General features: G+C 40.6%; 2 protein-coding genes across 3 annotated transcripts in view; one reads left to right on the plus strand and one right to left on the minus strand.

Moving 5' to 3' along the window:
• LOC149235308 (uncharacterized) overlaps positions 1-27,984 on the minus strand; it is a 177,288-nt gene that overhangs the window by 15,280 nt on the left and 134,024 nt on the right. For both annotated transcript variants that reach the window (XM_089372072.1, XM_089372071.1), the window contains exon 3: positions 5,486-5,851. In XM_089372072.1, coding sequence (XP_089228198.1) covers positions 5,486-5,759 — 274 coding nt within the window. In that variant the 5' untranslated portion in view covers positions 5,760-5,851. The remainder of the gene's footprint in view (positions 1-5,485; positions 5,852-27,984) is intronic.
• The window catches only part of LOC149235309 (uncharacterized), a 29,833-nt gene continuing 26,590 nt past the window's right edge, over positions 24,742-27,984 (plus strand). Inside the window, exon 1 of the mRNA XM_089460989.1 lies at positions 24,742-24,795. Within this exon, the coding sequence (XP_089317115.1) occupies positions 24,742-24,795 (54 nt within the window). The remainder of the gene's footprint in view (positions 24,796-27,984) is intronic.

Raw genomic sequence — 27,984 nt, forward strand, 5'->3', positions numbered from 1 at the left:
GCAACCTAACCAGCGGCCCTCGATCTAGTCATCGGTGAGGAGGGAGGACGGGGAGCGCTTGTAGTAGCCCGGTGAGATGGAGATCCCTTCTTGCTCATTGCCATGGCAGCATGTGGAGTCGTCCCAGGGATGGATGTAGGAGCCTTTTCCGCCTCACCTTCTGGTCCCTTAGGAGAGTCCGAGTCCCCTCGCACCAAAGGGCATTCCTTGAATAAGTGTGGCACTTGCAACATCTGAAGTGGACTCCCTCGTAATCTAGGATTTGTATCCTGGTGAAATTCTTCCATTGCAGGGTGATTTTCTCCTCCAGTCCTTCTCTCGTATCAAGGTGTACCAGAATGCGAGCCAGAGATCTGTTTCTGGATTGTATATAGGTCCTATTGTAGTCCAAGTAGGTTCCCAGCATGTTCCCGATTTGGACAAACACATCTTCAGACCAATATTGCAAGGGGAGTTTAGGTAGCCTAACCCATAATGGTCCAACCCCAATCTGTTCTCTTTCAGGATCGAAGAGCGGGCTCCAACGCTTTAGCATGACTGGGGCCATTTCGATGTGCCAGTATCGAGCAAGAGCCCAGTTGGTGTATTCCTCTTGTAGGAAATAGAGCACAAACTAGCCGCGAGGTAGAGTCTGCACTTCAGGTAGGTCTTTGAAGATGTTGCCCCAAATCTCCTTGACCCATAGGCTGTGTCGTTCTGCGGAGTAGGCATGGCCTCTAACCCTGCCCACCAGAACCTTGCCAACTGTGTTTACTACCTCGCCCATGTTCAAACCTTCTCCAAATTTGAGTGTGAGATCCTTCCCCGAGGCCTTCACACACTTTACCTTTCGCTTAACTGATCTGGGCGCAGTCGGTGGTCTTGTAGAGGGTCTGTCGTGCCTGGTGCTCCTACTGGTGACTCTGCGCAGGGTGCCAAACTTTGATGACCGGGGTTTCGAAGCACCCAGATGGGAATGTCGTGGATGTAACCGCCGCAAAGGAGCAAGGTATGCCAGGCTCAGGGATAAGTTGCACGGGCACGACGAGATGTTCTAGCCCAGATGTGGGTGTGATGTGTGGCGAGCGTAAAAGGTCACCAGGAGGCAAGGGTTCGAAGGGTAGGAATGATGGAGAGCAAGCTGCGAGCAGGTGTAGGGTCGCTGGTGAGAGCGAGGGGCAATCTAGCTCCGGAGAGTCGATGGAGAGGGTTGCGAAGGGGAGGCTGGATGTGGACGACCCAGGTAAGGTAACCACGGGAGGCGGGATGGAGCGAAACGAAGCAGTCGAATCTCAGAGAGCGGTTATAGCTAGCGTAGGGTTAGGGATTCTAAAAATAGGGATATCGGGGTTAGGGTCAATGGAATAATCAACCTCCTCGATGTCCATTTCCTCCATGCTGCAGCAAAATCGGGGGTAACAGGAAACGACGAGGTCAATAGAGGGCGTGGAGGGTATCCAACAAGTAGCGTGGGGTGACAGCAAGTCTGGAACGGAACCAACGGTTACAGAGGGTAAAAACTGCGATTAGTTGTATCCACTGTTCGGAACGATCGCCATCATCCTTCGCATGTATTGCCAATTATCGGTAAAAATATTTCACTATCACTCTCAACCATAAATGAAATATTTCCATGTTCTTGTAAGTAACCTAATTTTATACCTTGTCAAGTGGGTGTAGCTCGCATGGTAGGGAGGAGTTTCTCTTATCCTTGCCACTCGGTTCCAGTCCTACCGAAATTGACATGCTCACTCCTTGGGAGGAATTTCTACATGAAAGATAGTCGGCTCACCTAAACATGGTTGGGTTTTCCATGGATGTAGCTAGCGTCAATCTCACCTAGACATGGGTGGGTTTTCCGTGGATGTAGTTAGTATCGATCTCACCTAGACATGGGTGGGTTTTTTGTGGATGTAGCTAGTGTTGATCTCTAATACAGTGAACTATATGAAAAATAAATAAATTATATCAATTTTAAAGAGAGATAAAATAATAAAAAACTCTTATATTTTCAATTTTGAGTATGTAGAAGACACTGGTTCAAATACGGTATTGGGAAGCAAGGATTGTGAAACCTCAATATCCACGAGTTTTTTTGCCAAGTAATATTTCTATTCTCTCTCATCCATCTCTGTATATAACTCTTCTACTTTTTAAAAATATTTCAATACATGACTTAAACTATTTGAATATCCATATTAACTAATTTATTTTAATATCAACTTCATATAGAGATAATGAAAACATGAAAAATAAATAAATAAATTATTTTAATGTTAACCATAATAAAATATTTCAAAAGCCAAAGAAAAGAAGTAATTAAAAGAAAATAAATTCATTTACTTCCTAAAAATAAAAACAAGAAGAAAATGAATAATTCATTTAATTTTTAATATAAAAAATTAATATATGTCAACCAAAAAATATTTATATTAATAATAATAAATCTAATGTAAATCATAAATAAAACATTTTAATATAAAAGGTTAGATAATATTAATATGCATTTAAAAATATAATAAAAAATTTAACGTAAATCACAAATAAAACATTTCTATATAAAAGATTAAATAATATTAATATGCATTTAAAAATATATTAAATATTTTAATGTGAACGTGTTTTGATATATAAGTTATTTTTTTTTTTTTTTTTTTTTTTCTGTGTAAAGACTAAGCTATTGTATTAAAAAGAAGAAAAAGTATTTACAAAGAGGACATAGCCTCTGAGGATGCATAAGGCCACCCTCTGTCAGAAGAACAAAGCAGGTGCGAGTGGCCACCTGAATTACAAAGAGAGATTCCAGGGAAGTGAGCATAGGCGAAGCAGTTACAGGTGGCCACCTGACTTACAAAAGAGACCCCATCAAAAAAACAGCAGTAAGCTGAGTTGGCGAACCATTGAATCATAGCATGTGTCTTGTGGCTTTCTGCTGGTAGCATTGTAACGAAGGAGAGTAAAGAGACCATGATTTCCAGAGTTCTGGAGACACCACGAACTTTGAAAGGTCCCCTACCCAATAACAAAAACTGGGCGCCGCGGATAGAGAAGAAACCCCACCAAAATCTCCAAAACATGACCATTAAACAAGAGAAGAAGCAGGAATTAAGCCTTCGGAGTCTCACCTTGTGCATTGTTATCGATTTCTGGCTGGAGAGGAAGCCAGTCAAACATGGTAGCATCTCCTATATCTTCCAGGCGGATTTCCGGTGGATGAACCGGCTGCGGATGCGTGGCCAGTCCAACAACAGTCTCCACAGGATTAATGTCATCTGGAGGAGGATCTACAGCATTACCAACCTCCGCATTCGCCTGGACATTACGAATTTGAACTTGCTCCCCATCGTCCTCCTCTTGGCTAACAGTGTCCTCCTCTTCCTTCGTAGCAATCACAGTTATCATGAAGGAGACAAGCGATTGATTTCGCCTGCACTTGAAGGTGAAGCGGGAGGTATGAACCTGGCTTTCAGAAGGATCTGACTCCTCTGAGGGAGAAGAAGGAGGCGCGACAATGGCCAGCGGAGGAATTGCTCTGGCTTGAGCTTCCTGCCTTCTTCGTATCCCCCACACTCCCCCTCTTCTCGGGACTCCTCTTTGACGCGGGGCCATGAGCAAGGGAGATCTTAAGCACTTAACACTGAAAGACGAAGTGCCAGGATGCAACCCAGAACCCGTAATCCCTGAAAGGGGAGGCCAAGTCGTGACTCTTCCACACTGAAAATCCTTAAGAGAGGCCGAGACAGAATTATGGTACCGCGCTTTCCCCTGCACAGCCGAGAGTAAAGAGAGCGCACTCTGAACAGAGGTGAAACCTCTGCAACTCCTCACAAAGTCAGAATTGGGCACCTTACCACCATCATCACCAGAATTCATAACAATACACCACGCATTCCCAACCTGGAGCCAATGCTCCATAAAATAGGCATACGCTTGGAACTGTCTGGAACCAGACAGAGCATCTCCCATCGATTCAGGGTACAGGGCGCTTAAAGTCGCCATGCTTAAACCCATCTCCCACATTCCTTGCCATCTCCTCAGCATTTAAAGACTTTAATGCTTGCAGAACCGTCCTATCTAGCCACCGAATGATGCCAGCTGCCCGATGCAACATGCTCAATCGATCCTCAAGCTGCCACCCGCATCCGGGTTATAAGTTATTTTAATAGCCATGTTAAGCAAAATATTTTAATGTCAACTATGTTTATATTATATATAGTTTAACAAAAAAAATTATGTAAATTTGATAGAAAGCAATTGGAAAAATAAAATAAAAATCTTATACTTAAAATATTTCAATTAATCTAATTATTTTACATTTTTTTTAGGCAATTTTGTTTGAAATCTAGTGAAATTTGTTGAAATTACAAATTTAAACTATGTAGTCTACACAATCCAAGTGTCCAAGAGAATTTTCAAGAAATTGAATCCATTTATGCATTCAAAAATGTTGTTCAAACAATAAAAAATTACACATGTAGTCTACACAATCCAAGTGTCCAAGAGAATTTTCAAGAAATTGAATCCATTTATGCATTCAAAAATGTTGTTCAAACAATAAAAATTTACACACTTTGTCTCTCTCTATATAGTAACCACTGATCTATCAAGTGCTGAGAGTGATCAAATCTCTCTAGTTGCCAACCCTTTTTCAAGTCCTGCACTTTAAAAATGGTTGGCACCTCAAAACATTTCATCCCTCTCAGCTCCTAGTAAATCTATGGTTAAAATAAATCTATACTGACATAGTCATAATTCTGAAACATTAATGTAATCATATTATCTTACCCATCTCAAATAACCTAAAGGAAAAAATCCTGTTATCTCTCTATTACAGGAAAAGTTGGTACTCAGGCACACACCAGAATTCGGTTCTTGAAAAAGATTTTAATCTACTCCGAAGCATAAGAGAGAAACACTGTCGGACATGGTATAAATACTTCAAGATTTTAATCTACTCCGAAGCATAAGAGAGAAACACTGTCGGACATGGTATAAATACTCCCACATGAAAACACGATCCGACCATGCTCTGTGCATATACGACAAGACGGGCCTTCTTTCATAGGTTTATCACATGTACAGAAGATCCAAATCACAAGAAAAGGCTTTATATTAATAGCAAATCACTCAAATTTATTAGATGCCAATTCCAAGACAATTTATGGAAAAGTATATGCATAACTTCAATTCATTGAATAATTTTACAATCTGTAAAATTTGAAATACAAATTTCCATTTCAACATGAGGAACATGGGGATAACTAGGATTATATTTGTAAGTGACATTCAAATTCAAACCGTACATAAATGAGCTTCAATTCAATCTCATAGTGATATGATAGTAGCTTCTCGGCCTTGTCACAAAGTCATTTATGGGTGCTTGCATCTGAGAATGATTCATGCCAAAATCCTCAATCCCAGTTCTTTCCATCAAAGTGTTTGATTTCAACATACTTAATAGTACCGGGGTCAACACAATTAAGATTCAGGGCTACCCCAGCCTTACCTGGATGGTCTCGTTGGATATAGTATGAAGTTATGCCACAGATCTTGCAGAATATATGCTTTGCGGTATGAGTTCCGAAAGTGTAGGTTGTTAGACACTCTTTGGATTCTTCTTGCAACTGGAAATCACATTCTGGGACCCCAAAATAGATAAGGCCTCGCATGGAGCAATTAGAGCAATTGCATTTCCCGGCTTTAATGTCCACGGGTGCCCGTGCTTCCCATCTCACACGTCCACAGTGACAACCGCCCTTATGGACAACAAAATCGTCCATTACGAGGAACTGAGGGTCAGCTCAACGAATCTTCCACTAGCTGGGGATATGCTAATAATGCAAGCTTTACAAACGTCAAGTGAAAGCAGCACCTGTAGTGCACTGGCAACTAGTTAGATCATCTAATTAGCATTCTTGACACTAGCTTTTCAACAACATTATCTGGAGTTGGCCTAATCAAACTTTATGATTGAATGAATTTCGAATAGCTGTCCAAATAAAACCCTGCCATTCAAAAACTCAAATCTACTATACATGTGAAAGAATCAAATAAAAACCATTAGAACGTTTCATATCCATGTGTCTTTGATGTTCCAAAACGCACCAAATAACTAGGGACCTTAAAAGCATTCGAGGCATTGAAATATTTTGCTATTCATGGATTCCATTTCATAACTGCTTCCCATATTGTTCAGGATACATTCCCTGAATGTTTTCCAAAAGAAACAATCATTTTAATCCAGGCATTTTTGACTAGCAATCCAATCTTGAGGTCTAAACTTCTGTAGATGACATAAAATGAAATTCAACTTCCGTTTTAACTTCTATTTCATTCTCAAACCAGGCAGGCTTTCTATAGACAACCCTTTAATTTTTTGTGAGGTACACAAGGAAAACAGGAAAACACCAATCGGTTGAGTTATTTCTGGAACACATTTCATCCTAAGTCGCTCTTTACATCTATACGATTTCAGTGCTCACCACGGTCGTGAATGCTAATGCAGTATTCACAGCCCTGAATCTCTTTTAAATTATTGAGCTAGTTGGCTGAGGCCGAGATGAAAAATATATTATAAAAGGAAGTCAACAGAGTTTGCTATAAAATGTTTTTAAGAGAAGGAAAATGATTGGAACATAAAATTGGTGACAAAGAAATAGAAAAGATAATGCATTACTAGTCATGTTAAGTTCAAATACAGGGTATCTATTGTTTTCTAAGAATGAAATTACCTGGAGCATATACTGTAACTCAATATGTTATTTATAGCATGGACAGAAGCAACCAAGATTTCTGCCAATATTAGCACTTATCATACCCTTCCACATAGCTCGTTTAACAGATCCCAATTCTATCCATAGCCCACTAAATCTTCATGCTGGGAATGCTTTCCATCCACTTCCAAAGGAGTCTCTCAAGTTTGCAGTATTATCATTGTCACTAATGTTGTAGTATTATCTGTTAAATACTCATCAAAATGTGGACAGATCCCATAGCCCACTAAATCTTCATGCTGGGAATGCTTTCCATCCACTTCCAAAGGAGTCTCTCAAGGTCGTAGTATTATCATTGTTACTAATGTTGTAGTATTATCTGTTAAATACTCGTGAAAATATGGACAGAATTTAGATAATCGCTGAATGCATATTATTCACAATGATATACATATTTATACGATGTCTAATGACCCTTGGTTTTCATATACCAAGTGGTCTCTTGGACTCCAATGACTGTTCACATTCTAGACCATAACCCCCTTGGCGGATTAGGTGTCCAACATTCCCCCCTTAATCCGAAGGGGTATATATGAGTCCAAGAAGAGAGTTGTAATACAAAAATGCAAAGATGCATGGCAGCAATTGGCTGAATGTGCTCTTTGAAATGATGGTATAAGGTGGGAGAACTCGAGGTCTCAACCAGTGGTGGTTTAAGGATGACCACCAATATTGGAATGCTTAGTGCAGTTCCTGGAACAGTTCCAAATCTCGCTAGAAGTTGAAGTCTTTTGCTAGGGGAAGTGCTCCCTAATGTTGTGAAAAGGGAGACCATTGAAGTCTGAACCTGGAATGCTTGATGCAGTTCCTGGAACAGTTCCAAATCTGGCTAGAAGCTGAAGTCTTTGCTAGAGGAAGTTTTTTGAAAAGGGAGACCATTGAGGTCTCACCCTGTGGTGGTTTAAGGAAGGCCACCAACCAAAGGCATGCTCATGAGGAATTGCTCTGTCTCTGGCTACAACTCTGAATCTGGGTATGGCTGACTTTGGCTCTAGGCTCAGGCAGCAAGCTCAGGCTGTGGCTCAGGCTTGTTTGACGTATCTTTGAAGCTTGTAGATGACCATCAATTCCCCCTTTGTCAGATACAAGGTGAGAAGAGGAAGAAATCTCAACTACAAGGCATGTCTATACTCGAGAACAATTTTTGTGCTATGACCAAAATATCTTCTTGGTTGTTGAAGCCCATTGCCAAGAAGTGATCCATCCAAGGTGAATTTTTGTTCTCGCAGGAGGCTTGTTTCTGAAGTACCTGTTTGAATGATGAGTGTGCTTACCATAATGCTCACAAGGGTGAAGATCAAAACAATGATCTTTCACACGGCCAACTTGATCACAATGTTGACATTTGACAATTTGTGGCTATCGTGGAAGAGGAGCAAAATATGGAACAGGTGAATATGACTAGTCTTGAAGAAATCCAGCACTATGACACTGGATTGGCTTGGAATAGTCTGAGATGTAAGAGGACACATCCTTGTTATATCCAAGATTAGTTTTGTGCTTGTTACTGACAAGCTCTTCCCAAGGTTTGATGATGGGCTTGGTAAGTGCAACTTGAGCTTTTGCATCTTTCTACAAAACTGCTCCTAAAATGGGTACTTGATGTGTCAACCTCAATTTCAATTTCTTGTTGCTGATGGGAGTTTGTCTCAATCTTAAACATAGGATTGTTTTGAATAAAAACAAGTTCATAATCATGTCTTTTTTGTTGTAATTCATCTTGTTGTAGCTATGTTTCAAGATGCAAAAAAACAATTTTGTCTAGTGCATTTTGTAGACAGATTCTAATATCGGAAAGAGTGTCCTTACCGATTTGGATAGTGTTGTCAACAACAGAGTGTATCAAAGCATTTAATAACTCTAATATTTCACCAATTAGAGCCATTTTCTCAACAAAAATCATGGCTCAATAATCCCAATGAAAGTTGTAGCAAGGTTAGACAAACCCCAACTATTGAAGATTCCAAAAATGAAGAATACCAGTTGTGTATCAAACTATCATTGAATATATAATGCAGGCATAAATATCTCTGGTATATGAGAACAATTCAAATGCCACTACAGCCTCAAGGGTTAGCTCAGTTGGTCGAGTTCCCGTTGCTAAGTACCTCATCAGTTGGGAGGTCACAAGGTCAAATCTCCTCGACGCCCTTAGGGTTTGGAGGGGCTTGTTTGGCCGGTGGGTTGATCTGCCTAGATTTTTCTCGTGGATGTAGCGGCCACCCAATTTCTGTGAACCGCCCTTAAAAAATACTCAAATGCCACTACATAGAACTTAGAGCTCGGTGAGAGACGAAAAAAATGTTGCCAGTTTCCTCGACTATCTAGAAGCAGGGAATGCATATAAATATCATCATACACACCACCATCTGTAGCAGGGCAACAGGCCAGAAAGTTGAAGTCAAGAAAAAGAACCAACCATTTTAACGCTCACTATCTATCACACAACCAATAGACACAAACTTTTGTGGATTCAAGCTGAGAACAAACCACATTAACCTCAAAAAATCATTACAACACAATGCGCAGACAATTGGCCAGAAGAGAAAACTGTTTGCCACAATATTTAAGTAGGGGAGGCTATTGAAGTGAGGACGCGATTACCAAGAGGTGGAGGCTGCCAATTTCTAAACTAAAATAGTGATGTGAGGTTGACCTTCGCATTAATAAACAACAACACTATGCATGCAATACAAGAATTTCAATTTTCTTAACCCAAAGAAGAAGGGCATGTAACAAATTAACTGACTCACCTTTGGGGCTAGCAGGAAACGACTACAATCTTAAAGAAACTCCACAAATAAATTAGAGGAAGACCAGAGACTATGCATGTGTGCTTGAAGACTGGAATACGAAGAGACTATGTGTTTTACAACTACGTCAACTTGTCATAGTGTGCACAGTATGTAATATGGCTACATTTGCAACCCAACTCTTGTTACCAAATCACTATTTCCTGTGCCCAAAGCTTCAACCCATCCTTCGTTTGGTGCATCTCGCCATGCCTTGCCCTTTGTCTTTCGATTACCTTGGGGCACCTCGACAGTGTTCCCTTTTGTGATTTAAGAATCCGTGGATTGGAACGGAGGTTTGATGGCGTTCTGCGAGAAATTAATACAGTGCGAGGTTATGTTTTCCAGTGAGACAACAAACTGCAGGATATAACCGATAAAGTGGACTAACATGGCACCGAGATAAATTTAGTGCGGGAACAAGTATCAGAGATAGCAAATAAATGAAATAGTAAGTGCACAGATATCGGACAAAACGCTCTTCAAGGCAGAATCCAAAACAAAAACGGTCGAGGGCAGCAGTTCTGATGAGCAGACAAGATATGGCAGCAATTCTGATGAGCAGTGAACAAAATTGACATGGAGAAAAAGGCCACAAAAAAAATGGCCCACACTTGAGTAGGGTAGGAACTCACCCGCTCTGATACCATGTTAAACACTCATGAAAATGTGGACAGAATTTAGATAATCGTTGAATGCATATTATTCACAATGATATACATATTTATGCAATGTCTAATGACCCTCAGTTTTCATATACCAAGTGGTCTCTTGGACTCCAATGACTATTCACATTCTAAACCATAACCCTTAGCAGATTAGGTGTCAAACATTATTATATGTTCATCAAATATTATCATCAATTCAAGCCCACCATCGAGAGTTCTAGTTGTGTATCTCAGGTAACAATGTCATTTCACTAGCTATGTGGTATGGAGTTATGCCACAGATATCGCAGGGTACATGTTTTGTTGTATGTGTGTGAAAGTGTAGGTTGTCAAGCTCTTCACATTGTTCTTGTAAATCGACAGTGCATGGTGGGGCAATAAAGTTCTTGTTGTCTCACATGGAGAAATTAGAGTAATTGCATTTCCGGGATACGATGTCCATGGGTACTTGTGTTTTCCATGTCACACGTCCACAATGACAACTGCCCTATGCGCAACAAGACCATCCACTACCAATAAGTCAGGGCCAGCTCAACTTTACAAACATCTAGTATGAACATCAGTTGTTCTACATTGATAACTAAGCTGGGCCACTAAACTAGCTTTATTGACACTAACAGTTTTCAACAACATTATCTACCAATTCGCTGGTGCAGTTAATCAAATTTTATGATTCAAAAGTCTGTCCAAAGAAAACCGTTGACATCAATGTACATTATTGATTTGGGGCTTCTGCGATCTGTATTATGTGTAGTGTTGTCTTCCGGAGTCATCGCATACAAATTATTGGAATCGACGTTTCGAACCATCCTCCGTGGTTCATCATCAGGATAGATCCATGAGTGAAGAAGTCAGGACTCAGTAGTGTAAATAAATAAAGGTGAGGGTTCAAAACGTCAATTCCAATAATTTGTACACGATGACTCCGGAAGACAACACTACACATCAATGTACATGTTAACCAATCAATTTAAAAACCATTAGATCCTTCTATATCCAAGTGATTGGCATTTCCAAACAGCATCAAATAACAAGGGACCTTAAAAGGATTTGAGGCATCACTATATGTTGCTAATTCATATTATTCCATTTCAGAAATTTGTTCCATATTGTTGTTTGGGATGCATTTCTTGATTGTTTTCAAAAAGAAACAATCGTTTTACTCCAGGAACGTTTCTACTGCCATCCAATGTTAACTTCTAGCTCAAAGACACTAGTTGGAGGGATCACAAAATAAGTGTGCAGAGAATAAGATAGGGTAAGAACTACCTCTTCTCCTCTCAGATGATGACCCGTCAACCAAAAAAGGGCCATTCCGACAATAATCCACCCAGCATCCTAATTCAAAACCTGCAGATTTAACCTCCTGGAGAAGAACAACATCAGGCTTAACATCCTTCAAAACAGTTCTTACCTGCACTTTTTGGCTAGGGATAGTCATCCCTCTCATGTTCCAAGATAGAATAGGCAGCTTCTTTCAAGAGGAACTTCATTTGCTAGATCCTTGAACCTGTTATCAGTAATAAAATCTCCCAACATTGCAAGCTGGTGCCCAGGCAGTTAGGAATCTTTTCGCAAGAACTCAAGGAGCAAACTTCAGGAGTGTATGGTGGAAGCCTGCCATCTGCAGAATTGTCAAAGTTCATTTGAGGTTGGGGGAGAATGGTGGTCCGTTCAAGCTAATGGGACATTAAGGCTGCAAGGATAACACTAGAAGAGGATAGGATTTTTCTTGAGAGAGATATTTTTAACTCCCTGCAAGAAGAAGCTGCTAAGATGGAGTATTTAAATAGTAGCAAAGAATATGCAGCTAGAGGAGCCAGAGTCTATTATTTCTACAGTGGATTCAAGATGGTGACGAGCCTTCAAAGTTTCATTTTGATTCCCTAAGGAAGGAAAATGTTTCCGAATAGGTGCTTGGACTCTGGATTCCAGAACCCTGATGGTTCTTTGGAGGAAGATTTATCTCAGATACAAAATATGTTTGGGCTACACTCTCAAAATATTTTTTCTTCCTAAGCTTTATCTAATAGAGTAGTTGATGCCAAGAACTGATGTTATAAAGTCATTCCCATAAGATCTCCCTCATGGAAAGATATAGACTGAATGGTGAGATTACTACGGATAAACTTCTTGTTGCCCTGAACTTAATGAAATATGGCAAATATCCTAGACTCGGTGGCCTACCATATGAATTTTTTTTATGAGAATGTGGGAAACTATGGGTGAAGACTCGTATGAGATGACTAAGGAGGCTTTCTTTCCAGGGAAATTGTCAGAATCTTTGAACCGAGGCTTGATTAAATGCAATCTAAAGAATGTTGTCAGAGACTCTATTTGTGGGTGGCATCCCATAAAGTTGGTCAAAGTTTCTTATAAAGTCCTAGCCAAGAGAGTGGCTATGCAGTTTCAAAAAGTCATTGCAGGCATTTGTCAGATGGGAGCAAACTAGTTGTGTTCAAGGAAGGTTTACTTTAGATATGGTTATTTCCGTTTTATTTCTGTTTGAGAGGCTATGGAATGGGCCAGAGAGACTTGACAGAGTTCCATATTCATCACCGAAATGGTGCAATGCCTTGGCTTCGGTGCTCATTGTGTGGATATGGCGAATAATCTCTTTTTGCATACTTCAGCTTTTGTTTCAATGAATGACACCTTTTCTATATGTTTTAGTAGCAAATCCTCGGGTTATCTTTTTAATGCAGCTAAGATACAAGCGAAACTATAGGGTATTTCTATTTGGTACTGATATGATTAATAACAATTTTGTTGATGACCCCCTAATCTTTGTTGGTGATGATCAAGAATCGGTTAATTTTGTCAAATGTTGCCTTAACATTTTTTGCTCGAGCGTAGTGGTAAGGGACTACAAGTCAAACTTTTGGCTCATTGGGCTTAAAGATCATCCTACTAAAATTCCTAGAGCCTACATATTTATCCACCCCAACGTGATTGTCAAATATTTAGGGATTCCATTTGGTGTTGGTTTCTGCTTTGCATATGCAAGAATGGTGTTTACAAACATTGTAGTTGAAGCTTCAGTATTGGCAATACGAAAATCTCACCCTTGCTGGAAAGTCGACTATTGTTTCCACAATTCTTTAGATATCCCGTATTTACTATGTTTCTTGCTCACTACCTAACCGTACCTAGTTTGGAAAACTGGAGAAAAGCATGAGGTCCTTTTCATGGGCCAAATATGGAGGCAAAAAAGGCCTAGCTATAGGCTTAATAGATGTTACTTCTCAAGGTAGATTTCTTGTGACCAAGTGGGTAATCAAATTCCTGGAAGGTTATGCTCCATGGCAACTCCTTTTGCAATATAGAATTTCTCAAGCTCAGCATAACCTCAGAGTGTGAGGATTTTGTGGCTTATGTGATATTATTGCCTCTCCTTAGAATTTTGGGATCTTCCATTCTAAAAAGTATTTGGGGGATGATACTTGTTACCTTAAAATCTAGCAGGCCTTTTGAGAGGCCTCACAAGGCAAAGGCCAAATCTTGTTCCAACAATGAGTTGGATTTCCATTGTCACCTCAACAATCCTGCTCCTGCTCTTCAGTGGAATTTCACCACATGGGAGGCTTCCAAGTTTTCACCTAAAGGATATTCTAAGCTAGATGGCTCAAGGTGATGTGAATGAAAAGCTAAGAAAAGGTACTTTTCAATGGACAAGGGCATAATTCTTTATGTCTAGGAGCTGTGTGCCATATACAAAGCCCTAAAGAGGCACAAGTAAGGTTTTCAAGATATGGATCAACAAAGGGATGCCTAGGCATACACGCACCAAGAAAATATTTACAAATGATTTAATCAACAAAAAGAGAATGAAAACCTTCAAATTAAGTCCTATGTTGAAGCCCTAGCTAAGGTTAAGGTTTTTCTAGGGCACAAATTTATTAAGGAGGATGGCATCAGCCTTATTAGAGCAAATTCAACCATGAAAAATGCTATATTTTGAGTGCCAAGGATCAACAAAGATGAATTCAAACTACTTAAGCTCCAATGTCCATCTAATTAGTGCCCTAATTGAATTCGGCCTTATGCCCTAGCTCTAGCGGTTTGCCTTAAAGGACTTAGAAAAATAGACAAGAAGAAAAGATAAAGGTTTTTATGATTTTTGACCACTAGAAGGATTCCCATTGACTATTCCTACTTTTAAGAGAAATTAAATTTATGCTTGGAGTAAGGGGAAAACCCTAGTTTTCACTTGATAAACCCTAATTATATTTTTATGAGGGGAGAAATTAAATAGGGGAAAGCTCTCTAGGAGGTCCACTATGGTACTAAAGAAAGTCAAATTTAGCATGCAATAATCAAGCAAGATTTTCCATAAAATATAAGCAAAAAGAAAAACCCTAGCATAATTTAATCACATGAAAAACAATAAAATATATAGTTACACTTACAATTCTTCCAAGAAATAGCCTTCTTTCAATCCCAAAAAGACATCTCCAAGACACAAATCATTCTCCAATAGCAATAGCTCCAAAAAGATCACATCTCCACAAGTAGCGAGTTACATCTAGGCTAAGTCGAGCTGTCTAAAGGAGGCAAAAATCCACAACTGATGATGAGAAAATATAATGGAGTGATCCTCTATTTATATGAGGTCAATCACTTCCATTAATTTGTCCAGAAGCCCTATGGCATGTTTAATTTTGAGGGAACATGAAGAAAATGGGTTACAAGCCAACCCAATAGCTCAATACAATAAAATAAGCCACTAATAGGCCACATGTTTGGGTCGAAAATCCTCCCAAACATGACCTTCTAGGACTAAAAAAGCTCCAAAAATGCAAGAATAGATGCATCTCCAACCATCATAATCAATCATGGATTGACGGTGAGCCCTCAAATCAAGCCTCAAACATCTCCATGTGTGTAAATCCAACTCTTGGTGTCTTGTGTCATGTCCATGGGGGTTGTTACCACTCAAACTAGCAAGGGTCGGGAGGGGATCCTATAGAGCAACTACTAGGTCGAGGGATAACAATGGAGCGATAGCCCACTGTCACCTAAGCGAAGGCTCCCTGCTCTTTACGAACTTTCACCAATGGGAGGAGACCTGATATAAGGGGAATCACCAAATGAATGGATCAATAAGAGGATGAGTGATTTCAAAGGCCTATTCACAAGAGAGACTCAATTATATGGCTTTCTTGCTTGAAAAGCAAGGTGATATGCTCTATAGGAAGGGATAAGAGGATTCTTGAGGCTAGGGTTTGGGAATATATCTTGTCAAGAGGTTTCCTAGACCTGAAAATCCTAATGGAGAATTGGCCTTTATGTGATCTTTGTAAAATTAGGGATGTAAGGTTATGGGACCACAAAGTATCAAGTGGACCCAAAATTAGGTCAAGAGTGTGGAGTTGATCAACCAAGGAGGGGCTTGACCTAATTATGGAAGAGAAGAGGATCAAAGGACAAATTTTCTTTTGAAGATTGAATACAATGATCCAAATGAGGACACTAGCCAAGGGAAACCTAGGGCAAGAAACGATCCTAGAGCTAGGGCTTGCTATATCTCGGGATCCCACCATCGGAATTGCTTCAAATTTGGAGGGCCTCTAGAGGAAACCCTTAGTGCAGTTATGTACCAAAAATCGAGGTGTTTTGATGGCTACAAGGGAATTTATGTGACGCCCTAGGTGACCTATTAAGGCTAGGCCTAGAAAGAGAAAGGGAGACAAGAAAAATAAGCGTTTAGGTGACCACCAGTGGATGGATTAGTGCCTTGCCTTTGGGAGAGATGGAGTCAAGGTGAACTTGTGATTTGGAGAAACTATACCCAATCAAGGAGGCCTTTAGGCAACTTCACATGGCAATTAGGGCATGAGAGCAGCTACCCAAGGATTTTATTTTTTGATGCGCAATGTTCGATGACTTATCAAGATGTATTCAACAAAAGTAATCTCCAGGAACATTTACCCATTCATATATGACACATGAAATGATGCAACGCTTCAAAAGATCAAAATTTCCACAATTTCGCATAGAATAGTAGTAAATTTCAGACCTAGATAGAAAAAATCCCAACAACATTCATGTGACAAAGTAAATAACAAGAATAAACATGAAAAAGATCACTTACATGTACAAATGAGTATATCCAATCATCAAATTATGCCAATAATGAAGCTCCAAGACCAAGAAGATAGAATCCAAACATCAAAATTCATCCATGAAACCAAACTCGTCCTCCAAAAGGGAATGCAAAATTCTCCAAGTAGCTACTAAACCCAAATCCAAGTGATGATGAGAGAAATGAATCACCTCTCATCTATTTATAGTATTTATACCATCTCTAATTGTTAATTTTAGGTATGTTCTATGCTTAGAACAATTTATTTCAATTTTCACAATTAGCTAAATATCTTTTACAGATTAGAAATCACATCAGCATAATAGTAAATTGCAGATAGAACATAAACATAAATCGCAGAAGACAAGAGGACACAAGATGTGGCGCTAGCTAGAGACAAACCCCAATGTGGGGAAACCCTTGATCAATTCTTCTTATATGTTTTTCAATAGTTCAACACAGAGAGAGAGATAGTACATTTACAGCAGAAGTCAACACTTTGACTTATCTAAATAAGAGCATAGATCATCTCTAAGAAGATGATACATGAGGTAGCTAAACTCAATTGAAGACATGTTGCTTCAGCTGATTCCCCACGGTGACTCCCTCACCACGTTGCACCTATCATTGTGCTGCACCTCACTGTGCTGCACCATGCTGCACCCATCATCACTATGCTGCATTTCATCATGCTTCATTAATCATGACTGTACCCATCACTGTACTGCGTTATGTACCGTTGTCCCATGTACCATTGCTGCACCATGTCCAACAACACTGATCTACACCATGCTGCACCATTACTTCTGTCATGCTGCCACACTGCTTTAGCTGCTGGCTATGACTTATGGCCTAGCCCAACGGCAAGATAGATTGCAATATTCAACACTTTGACCTAATATACGACAAAATCTCATTCCAAGTTTGCTGCCAAACCACTGTGGAAATTGTCACTAGTCTAGAGCATCTAATCTGCCCTCATCTCATTGACTTCCACAGGCTGCCTTAACACTATCCAAATCTGATCCTCCTCTAGGATCCATCACCTACAAGAAATGTCATAGATAACATACCTTAGCTCACTGTTTTGAGGTCTGATTTGTTTGCTGCAAACTAGGCCTGGTTAGGGCATATCACAGTCCCTTTGCCAACCTTCTTTTCCGCCCAGATTTGCTCCAAGGTGATGCGACTGCCCTTCCTTGTGGGGATGAGACCCTTCACTGTAATCCTGGGCAGTTCTAGCCCTTACAAAGTCCTCGGCCTGCCCTCAATCCCTACGGCATGCTACAACAAGCTTCCACAGGCCTGCAACAACCTTGTTAAGGGTTTGCCCACCCTCAAACGTCCTCAAAACAGTCCCTCCTTGCCTCGGCCCTCTAGGAAGGTACCTTGGCCCTCCTAACAGCAACTCAACCTTCACAAAATGACATTGAAACAACCTCCAAAACCCACGCTGTTTTGTCCCTCTTTGTTGAGGCTTAGTCACAACAGGAAGGTGCCTTACTCGACCTATTTCAGGAGGATTTCTAGCCCAGAACAGTCCCTAATTATTGCGGCCCTCCAGCAAGGTACTTCTGTTGATCTAAAGATGATCTGAGGTTGTCATTGATGTCAACCCAAGCAACACCAGGGGCTACCCTAATCTTGCAAGGGAATTTTGACTTGACAACTTGGGCTACCCTGATCTTGTAAGGGAATTTTGACTTGACAACTTACTCTATTTTGAGTCAAGGATCTTCTAGATAGATTCTACTCGTCGAGATGTTTCCGTTGATATATGGCACACCAAGTAATTCTTTCCGGTTTGAGAAATATTCATGTTTGAAGATAGTAACCCCAGTTAGTGGGCTAAAACACTATGGGGTTGTGGCATGGCACTCATAATTGGTTTTGATCATTGAATAGTCATTAATTAATCATTTTTTAAGCTCCTAAAATCCCTCCAACATTCTCTATAGAAGCCCCTCTCAACTCTATAAAAAGAAATCTCATATATCCTCCAAATGTAGTGATTGTGGCATTTTCACTATAACTTCATTTCTGCGAAGTCTTAGATTCTGAAATTAAACCCATTTCATTTGCAATATTGATGAATGTCGTGATTGAATTTCAGATCTTGGTTCACTATATTTTTGGAGATATGATCTATGGAAGTTAGGGTTTTTGCAGGCTCCCGAATTTCATCTCAAAGAAGTGACCTTGGGAAAATTGTCATAACTCTCTCTAAGAAGAGGATTGGAATTCTGTAAAAGTGGAGGATAGTGCACGGACTGTAGTTTTTTGTGTATCAATTTCAGAGCCGGAGGAGGAAACAGTGACACGTGGCACATCGTACAAGTTCGCTCTACTGAACTAGTCCATAATTAGGTCATTGTGAGAGATTGCGCATAACTTTGTCTTGAAGAGTCCAAATCGGGTCAGATCTATGGCATTGGAAAGAAGACTCATAGGGCTTCTACAGGACTGAATATCACATGGAGGGGATCTGAAATCGCAGAGATACATCAGATTAAATATTGTGCTCCTAGAAGGAAAGAAAAACTAGATCAAGTGTTGTCAAGGGGTGCAAAGGACCAAACTTTCTAGGGCAGCGAAGAGCAAGGTGCAGCAAAATGATGTAGCAGAGGTAAGATACAGGTAAGTATCTTCTGTATATGCATGTTCATCTCTTAATTGCATTAGGTTCTTTGTATTCTAATTTGTTGTTTTTGTTTAGCACTGACATATGCTCTACAGGATGAGGTAAGTTTTGTCATTATCATGTCATGGGTATTTCCTTGAAGACGTTTTGTAGGTATTATATATTCATCAAGAGAAGACTCAATGCATAATCTAATGTTATGAAGAATGAGAAAGGGTAGCATGACGAGCAGCAATCAAGGTGCAAAACAACAACAAGAAGTTCACCACATGGAGTCTTCAAGTGGGCAGCACTGCGTACAGATATTGTAAAAGTATCATTGTACAGAGTCATTGTAAAAGTTGTACAAGTGTCTATCTGCCAAGAGTTGAAGAGGTAGTTTCAAGAGGTCTAAGATCATCATTAGGTGAATGTGTCATAGTTGGGGTTATGGTCTAGTGTGTTGTCTTCTTCTACATCATTCTATATCATTGTAAAGTGGACCATTTTCCCTGGTATGGGAGTCCATTCTTCTTTTATTCTTCTATAGGGTGGTAGGGTGGTGCTAGGCTGGTGCATGAAGTCACCAACAAGTTCAAGCCTGTGAAAACTTCAAGGTGGTAGGGTGGTGCTAGGGTGAGTTGTAGCTCATTGGGTGTTGGGGCATCCGTTCAATTGACTACTGAAGAATCTCGGGCGTTGGAGCGTCCATCCAGTGGGAGCTGGAGAAGAATGCTTTTCTAGATTCTAGGAAGTTGGAGCTTTCTTTTCAATTGGAGTTGAAGATTAAAGAATTATTAGAAAAATGTTCGGTGGTTTTTGACCCGGAGGGGGTTTTCCACCTAAAATTTTTGTGCCTCCTGTGTTCTTTTATTCACTATTGTTACTGCATAAACATTAATGATAATTGAAGATTAACTAATTCTCTGAAAAGATTTAAAAGTGCTAAGTGCTAAGGAACACTAATTCACCCCCCCTCTTAGTATTTTCCATCAATTGGTATCATAGCTTGGTTCCTTCAATAGCAGTTTAACCACTGGAAGGAGATCATGGAGCATACCAAGAATGGTGTACCTCTATTCAATGAAAATAATTATGCACTCTTGAAAGGAAGAATGGAGGTCTATCTCTTGGCACAAGGTTACGAAGTATGGGACACTGTTCAAAATGGCTTTACATCAACTGCGGATGAAAAAGGTAAGAAGAATTTGGTAAGAGAGTCAATCTTGTCTATGTAGAGTATGGATGTGTCATGTTACACTTTGTAAAAGAGTCAATCTTGTCTATGTAGAGTATCCTCCAAAAACTTGTCATCTATCCTCTTCAAGTCAGCCTACAAACAATGAAGGAACTCTCTAGAACAAGTCGGCCTACCTCCAACAGTCATGTCGGCCTAAAGGACTTGTAGTGAGGTGTATATATCTACACACTCGTCCTCCATTTGAAGTAAGTAACTCAATCGGGATTCGGTCATAGAAGAAGTGCGAGATAGAGGTGAAACAAAAGTGCGAAAAGGAGTTCAAGAATAAAAGTGCGAAGGGGGGAAAAGAGGATTCTTATGGGCAGTGCGAAGATAGGGTTTTTCTGGGCAGCGAAGGTTCTTTGATTTGGGGTAGCATCGGATGTGCTCTAATCACGAAATTTGGTGGAGAGGTTGGGGCACATGGGATCTCCAATACCCAGAAAGGGTTTGAGCAGATTCTAAATAGATCAGGAGATATTAAAATAATTAATATTTTTAATGGAGTCCCTAAGTCTAAACTTAGGGAAAATAAAATATTAATGTGTATTAATATGAATATGTGTTAGAATGGTCCAAAAGACATAGATCAAGCCAGATCTAATCTTAGCCGTTGATTAGGGTCTTAATCTTGGACGTTGAGATGTCAATAGGAAAAGTATAAGAGGCTTGAGGGTCACTTGGAGAATACACCAGAGTGATCAGTCATTCTATTCTCTAGAGCGGGGTTTGCTAAGAGAGATAGAATCAGTGATTGGGAGAGCAGTTGAGGGGCATTGAGTACAAAGAGATAGAGAGGCAGAGATAGTGTCAGGATAGCAGCAGAACAGCGAGAGAGAGAGACGCAGGAGCAGCCATTGCTCACGCAGGGCCACATAAAGGCAGCTAAGTGCTCCACAGAGCACCAGAGGGGTCAGCATAGCTGACGCAGAGGCTTAGAGAGTTGACGCAGGGCCTCCTAGGGCTGACGCAGGCCAAGATAGGCTAACATAGGGCCATCACTAGGTAGGAGAGGCTGACGTAGTCCAGATTGGGCAGACACTGGGGTTTCTGGGGAAGATTGGTGCTGAGTAGCTGCCGGAAGGATTATCCGGGTTTCAGCGAGTAGATTTGTTAGAAACTGAGAGGTATTACTGCCAAGGAAATTCTTTGTTGGGTAGGTCAGTTTCGGCACCCAGATTGTACTCTGATATTGCTTAATAAGAAAACCCTCAGATAGCTGCACCGGTTTTCCCACATTGGGTTTTTCCGGGGACATTAGTCCAAAAATAATGGTGTCATGTGGTGTGTTTGTTCTTGTTTCTTTTAGTTGCTGATTTGTAATATGTTGAGCATGCACTAGTGTTTATTTTCAGTATTTACATTGTAAATAACTTGTTAAGGAAGATAACAAGTAGGTAGGAATAAATCAGATAAAGTGCATGGAGGGTTTCTAACTAAGTAAACTTAGAAACTTCAACAATGGGCAGTGCGAAGATAGGGTTCTTCTGGGCAGCGAAGGTTCTTCTGGGCAAACAAAGGAGAAGGACTCTTCTGGGAGGCTGAGATAGAAATCTAGAGACCAAGTTTCTCTAGAGGAGACCAATGAAGACCTAGTGACCAAGATTCTCTAGGGGAAGTCGAGAAGAAGTAGTGTTAAGGATAGAGACCGTGTTTCTCTAGAAGGGAGCCGAGGAGAGCAGTTCGAGATCAAGAAGAAAGGCGAGAAAATAAAATGGGAGAGGCAAAGCATCAAGGTTAGTGACAAGGTTTTTGGGAGGATACTAGAGTCAAGAGTCTGTGTCATGGTCTTGGTACTTATCAATTGAAAATCTAGAAGAATAATTTTCATCGGGTTTTCCTCTCAAGAGGTGAGAGGTTTTGGCCCTGGCTGAGAAGCCTACATACTGTGTCACTCGTCTTTTATTGTGCATATTGGTAATTGTCTTGATGAAGAGAACACAATAATAATATAATGAAGAAAAGACTATAAGCAAAGAAGTAAAATTACATCACAAGCAATTATCAAGTAGAGAAATCCTTAACTCTGAATGCCCTAGAATTCTCAACAGGAATGGTGAACTAGGTGCATCATCCTCATCCAAAAGGTGGAACACGAGCAATCAATGAGTGGTGTTGGGGATCCATGAAGTAATCTCTGCTATGGTGGTGGCCCATGGCTCTCGACGCTCACCATACAAGTGCCAATGTGGTCATCTGGAGGGTTAGGACCCCATATAGGGAGACCAAGCCTCAAATGGAGACCCACCTGCAATCTTGCATAAGATCCAATGCGTCCCCTTGCCCTCCAATACAACAAAAAAATTAGAATAATCAAGTAAAATAGCTTACAAGTCATGGAATCAATGGGGCACTTCATGGTGGCATGCCCTTCCATAGTGGCCTTTGGCATGTACAAGTGTTTCCAAGCTCAATAATGGGGGTTAATCAAAGACCCTAGTAGGTGGTTTCAACTTTAAAGCGGGTGACATGTCCAAGGCACATCCATCAGGTGGTAGGTGGCAAATGATATAGTGATGGAATGGAGTGGGGGTCAGAGGAATGTTCCAAGCCACATGCCATGGTACAAGGGTAGCTATATAAGGGAAACCCAAACCTGGGAATATGAGTGTAGGAGGGAGCAAATCGTGGTTCATGAGTTACCCCGACCTTTGTTTTTCCACTCTTATTCATATGTCTTTTGCCTTTGATTGATTTTTCTTCATAATTGCTCAGGGCTCCAAGGGATAAGAGCATGATGTGTAGGATATAGTAGTAGGTACCCCCTTTTAAGGTGGGGCATTTCATTGCTCACCAGGGGTTGGGACAATCATGGGTTCTTTTATGTGGAGGGGGCTCATCTATGGCCCATAGGAACCAGGGTGATGGCCATAAATAAGGGGTAGAGCTCATGTTTGACTTTTGCCTACATGCTAAATTTGTATGTCTCGACCATCTTTTGCATTTTGTGGTACATTTCCTATTGAGAGTGGCCAAATTATGTTTTTTCTTTTCTTTTTAGCTGCATCAAACTCTGGGGCATCATCCCAGGCTCGACCCAAGGTGTGGACAAGAGGGGAAGGCTAACCCTATGTGAACCCAGTGGACCCGGATGGGAAAAATGATGAATGCAGTTAGAATGAGCGGAAGGGAGTGATGTATATGGTGTCGAGAAGCGGGACCACGCAACCACAATCAAGATTTCCCATGTAATGCTAACCCTAAACTTAATGGCCAGTAAAGGAGATTCCATGAGGCTAGGATACAAGGGTAACCACCAAATCGAGCGAAGGAGACAAGAGTACAGACCTAATCCATTCTTTCCGCCGAATCCCTCCACCAATCCATGCCCCAAAGTGTCCATGAAAAGTAAGGAAAATTACTCAACTATACCAATGAAAAGCCATACCTTCAAGGTCGAGAGGCCCACATTCAAACATATAGCAAATGGGCAAGGGACCACATGGCTGGCTCAGGTGGCAGAGATAATGGCACATCGAGTTATCTGGTGGCTACAAGGGGTTGCTGGATTCTGGTTGATGACCATCTAGGAGAAAAATTTTCTCCTATGGATACTACCCACAAGTGGTGGGTAACATCTAGCTTCAACTGGGACATGAGCTCTCGAAGAGGTGTGAAAAGCTACTCGAACGAGAGGTCATGAGAACACTAGCAATCTCTTGGTACCGCAGCCCTGTTACCTGCACAAATCAAAGACCAAGCACATGGGGTAGCATGTTTTTCTGGTGTCTTATGATCACCCATGCTTAGTATTAGGCCATAAAATCAACAAGAAATTAAATGCAAATTTAATCTAAATGCAACAACTCTATCATGAAAATACCATATGATTGTTAGTTCTAATGAGGAAATGTGCATGCAATGCACCCTACCCTAATATGCATATAATACAGTGTCAAGTGTCAAGGAAAGGGGTGATACGACTCAACTTGACCAGTTGTGACCAAAGTTCACCATTAAGTTTGGCAATGTAGTAAAAATCTTCCCCGACCTTCCCGTGAATCTTGACGGGCACGGGGTTTTTATCTACCAAGACCACATCCCCAACCTTATATTCCTTTTTAAGCTTCCACTTCCTCTTTGCTTCGTGATTTGGTCGCTTGAGAATATAGACTTCTTGTGAAGGGAGAATGGGAGAAGGCTTCTTAGCCTCATGTGTCTTATAATATGGGATAGGCCCTAGCTTGACCACATGAGTAGGGTAGGCAAGGTCTCTATAGAGAATGAAAGGGGTCCCATCAAATTGCAGAATGGTGACGTATGATAAGTCCATTTGAAGTTGACCACCAACAGTGGCTCCCCATTTTCTAGATAACAACATCCCCCAAACATCAGGGATATCTATGACCACAACATCCATAAGCAATGATATATTGGGGTTCATAGCCAAATAAACCTTAAGATCTTTTATGAGGCCCTCTACTTCAATGGGTTGGGAGTTGAAACCACACACACTTTTATACCTTCGAGTGATGTTAAGACCCAATTGCTTCATGACCTTTAGTGGCATGATGTTTGCGGAAGCCCTTGAGTCTAACATGCAATTATGTAGTAGAAGGTCATTGACAGCTAAGGTGAGTAGGAATGGCTCGTGTCCTGGGTTTAGATCAGGAAGGTGGATGTTTTGTAATGCTACAGGTAATTCCTCCTCTTCAAACCCCAGGGATTTCTTAACTTGCCATTGTTGTCAAGGAAGCTTCACAATCTCCTTTAATGGAACTTGTACGGTCATCTTCCCTATAGCAGTCTCTAAGTCGATATCAAGCTCAACCTCTTTACCCTTATCCTTTTTGGTGGGTTCTTTCTTTTGAGGATCCTTTTTGGGATTAACTTTCTTCGGGGATTAGGGGGAACTTTAAGGAGGAGTTCTTTGTGATTGGGATTAACTTTCTTCGAGGGATTAGGGGGAACTTTAAGGAATAGTTCTTTGTGAGGGACTTGCTTGGGAATTGAGTCATTCTTGTTGGTTTCCTTGGAGGTTGTGGGGTTTTCGTTGTTGTTCTTTCGTGAATATTGGACCCCTTTGAATCTTCCACTATCATCAGTGTTGAGGATTGACTCCTTTTTTTCTTCTTTGAGAGTAACCTCACTAATGGGAGGATGAGTATATGAATCCCCAAGAAAAATGTTGAAGGCTTCAGATTCCACGATATTACATTGCTCGTTGACTTCTTCATCATCACTCTCATCCTCATCACTTTGTTCATCTTCGGAGGACGAATCTTGCTCCACAATGTTTGTTGGAGCCAAAGTGTTGGGGACTTGAGAAGAGCTTGGCTTATCCTCTTCATTTTGCTTCCTAGGGAAAGGTTTTCCTTTTGGGATATAACTTGATTTTTGGGCCTTTTCCAAGGCAGTGAGCTTGTTCATGTAGAGCCTATCTCGTGAGTTCATTTCTTCGTTGAGTTTTTCCATTTTCTTAAGAAGCACTAAAAGGGTTTCTTCGGTTTGATCTTTGGACTTCCCCTCTTGACTTCAGCCTTAGCTTTAGGGTGTTCATCTACATCCATCTTGGAAATTCGTAGGTTTTGTTCAACTTCTATGACCATCTCTTTAGCTTCCGCCAAAGTCTCAGGTTTCTTGTCCCTTAGAGCATATGTTACATGTCCCCTCACAACTTTGATGAATTTGTCAAGTATACCAACATCAAGGGGTTTCAAATGGTCGGGAATGACCCTAACTACCCTATCAAATTTTTGAATGAATTATTTGATGTCTTCCCTTCGCCTCGATATTTGGTAAAACTTCTCCTACGCGTCACATGACCATTTTCTCATGAACTTATCCTCAAATTGGTTAGAATTGTCAATGCATCCTAGGGAGGACTAAAGTACTGTTACCGCTCAAACTAGCATGGCACCTAAGGGGGATCCCTAAAGGGCAAATGCTAGACCAAGGACAACAAATGGAGACTTAGCCCACTATCACCTCAGCTAAGGCTCCCTTTTACTTATGGACTTTCATTGATGGGAGGAGACCCAGTATGTATGGAGTCACCAATGAATGATAAGTCAATGAGTGGATATGAGTGACCCAAATAAACCCTTTCCCAGAGGAGTTTGAAGGATGGAGCTTGCTTGCTCTCGAAGCAAGGTACTATGTATTCTAGGGAAAGGAAGAGAGGATTTAAGAGTTAGGTTTATGAGATGAGACTTGTGAAGGAGTTCCCCAATCCCTAAAATCCATGTTGTAATTGGTATCCCAGATGGTTCTTGGAGAATGGTCTTTCAAAGGAGCGAGACCATATGGGGCCAAATGGACCTAGTCTAGGGTATGAGGAAAGAATATAGCAACCAATGATATTCTTACCCTAGAAAACATGGGGAAAGGATCAAAGAAAGTATTTTCACCCAAAGATGTTGCTTTGACCCTTTGAGGTACTATCATTGGGGATGGCAAGGCAAGTTTTGATCTCTGAGCTAGGGCTTGGCTTTTCTCCCAACTCCACTATCGGAATGGCTTTAAAATTGGAGAGCTAGATGAAGGACAGTGCAGGAGACCCTAGGAGATCGATTTTTTTTTGTGGCTAGCTTGTATGGAAATTGATGCCCTAGGTACCCAACTTGGCTAGACCTGGAAGGACGTGAAAGAACATGATTTTTAGTGACCACCCTTGGTAGATCAGTGCCTTAATCTTTGGGAGAATGGAGTCTATGTTGAATATGAGTAGGATTTCTTGTTTCTCAGTCAAGGAGGCCTCAAGATCACTTCAATTGCCTTCTAGATCAAGAAGCAGCCTTGCAGCTTTTATACTTCGATGTGCAAAGGGAATGGCTTATTAAGGTCAAATTCTTTGATAGAATTACCCCTAGGAGATTTCGCTCATATTACATGGCCCATACATTGAGAGATGCTATAATAGAGACAAATTCCACAAATTTAAACAGTAAATGCATGCAACAATTAGCCCTAGAACAACGAAAATCTCAATCCAACGTATATGACAAAAGTGAACAAGAATAAGATTAAAAAGCATGTACTTACATGTAAAAGATGAAGAATTTCAACCCTCACTCCGATTATCAATTTTCCTTATCACTCCATGCATTTAGTTTTAAATCCAAGCATGATAAAAATTCTAAAATCTGGGAATGACAATATTTTTTAAAAACAAAAATTTAGAGATTTCAAATCCACTGAAATTGCAGAAATAAAACACAGCAAAATTATGGCAGCCACACACAGAAAATAACACAATGATTTTTGGTCAACGTGACCCTGGAAAAACCCCCTACAACTCTTGGGGAAAACCAGTTTGAGAGCTCTTCTTTATTTCTGAAAATGCTTTTACAGAGAAACTGAATTACACAGTGAAAATACCAGCAACCACAAATTACAACTTATCTTGATTTTCGGGCTTGAACTCTGCCTTGAAAATCGTGCCAATCAGCGAATAGCCAAAACAAAAAATTTCCAGCAATAAAACAACATTAAATGTTGTACGACCTACCTCGAAAAACATGCCTGGAACATGTTGTACGGAGCGTACGGATTTCAGTAGTATGACTGCCTCAAAAATCGTGCCCAAACTTGCCTTGAAATTCTTGCCCTTGCTGTTGTCCCTCTTCCTCGTCTTCTGTGCCTCTCCTGCTATACGGTTTTGCCTTGGGATGCGTGCCAATAAACGCTGCTGCCCAAATTTGCTGAAATGTCTTCTTGTTGCTCTCCTTCACTTCCTCACTCCTCAGAAATTTTCTCCTTGCTCTCTCTTCTCTTTCTCTCAAATGCTCATAAAAGAATGATTTTATTTTTTTTTCTCTTCTCTTCTCCTTTTACTCTCTAAATGACTTTTTGGGTTACCTTAAGATCTAATCGTTGAGATTCATT

The sequence above is a fragment of the Pinus tabuliformis genome, chromosome 8 (assembly GCF_031772625.1).
Source record: "Pinus tabuliformis cultivar Carrire ecotype Pingquan chromosome 8, CPIR1, whole genome shotgun sequence".
Classification (NCBI taxonomy): Eukaryota; Viridiplantae; Streptophyta; class Pinopsida; order Pinales; family Pinaceae; genus Pinus; species Pinus tabuliformis.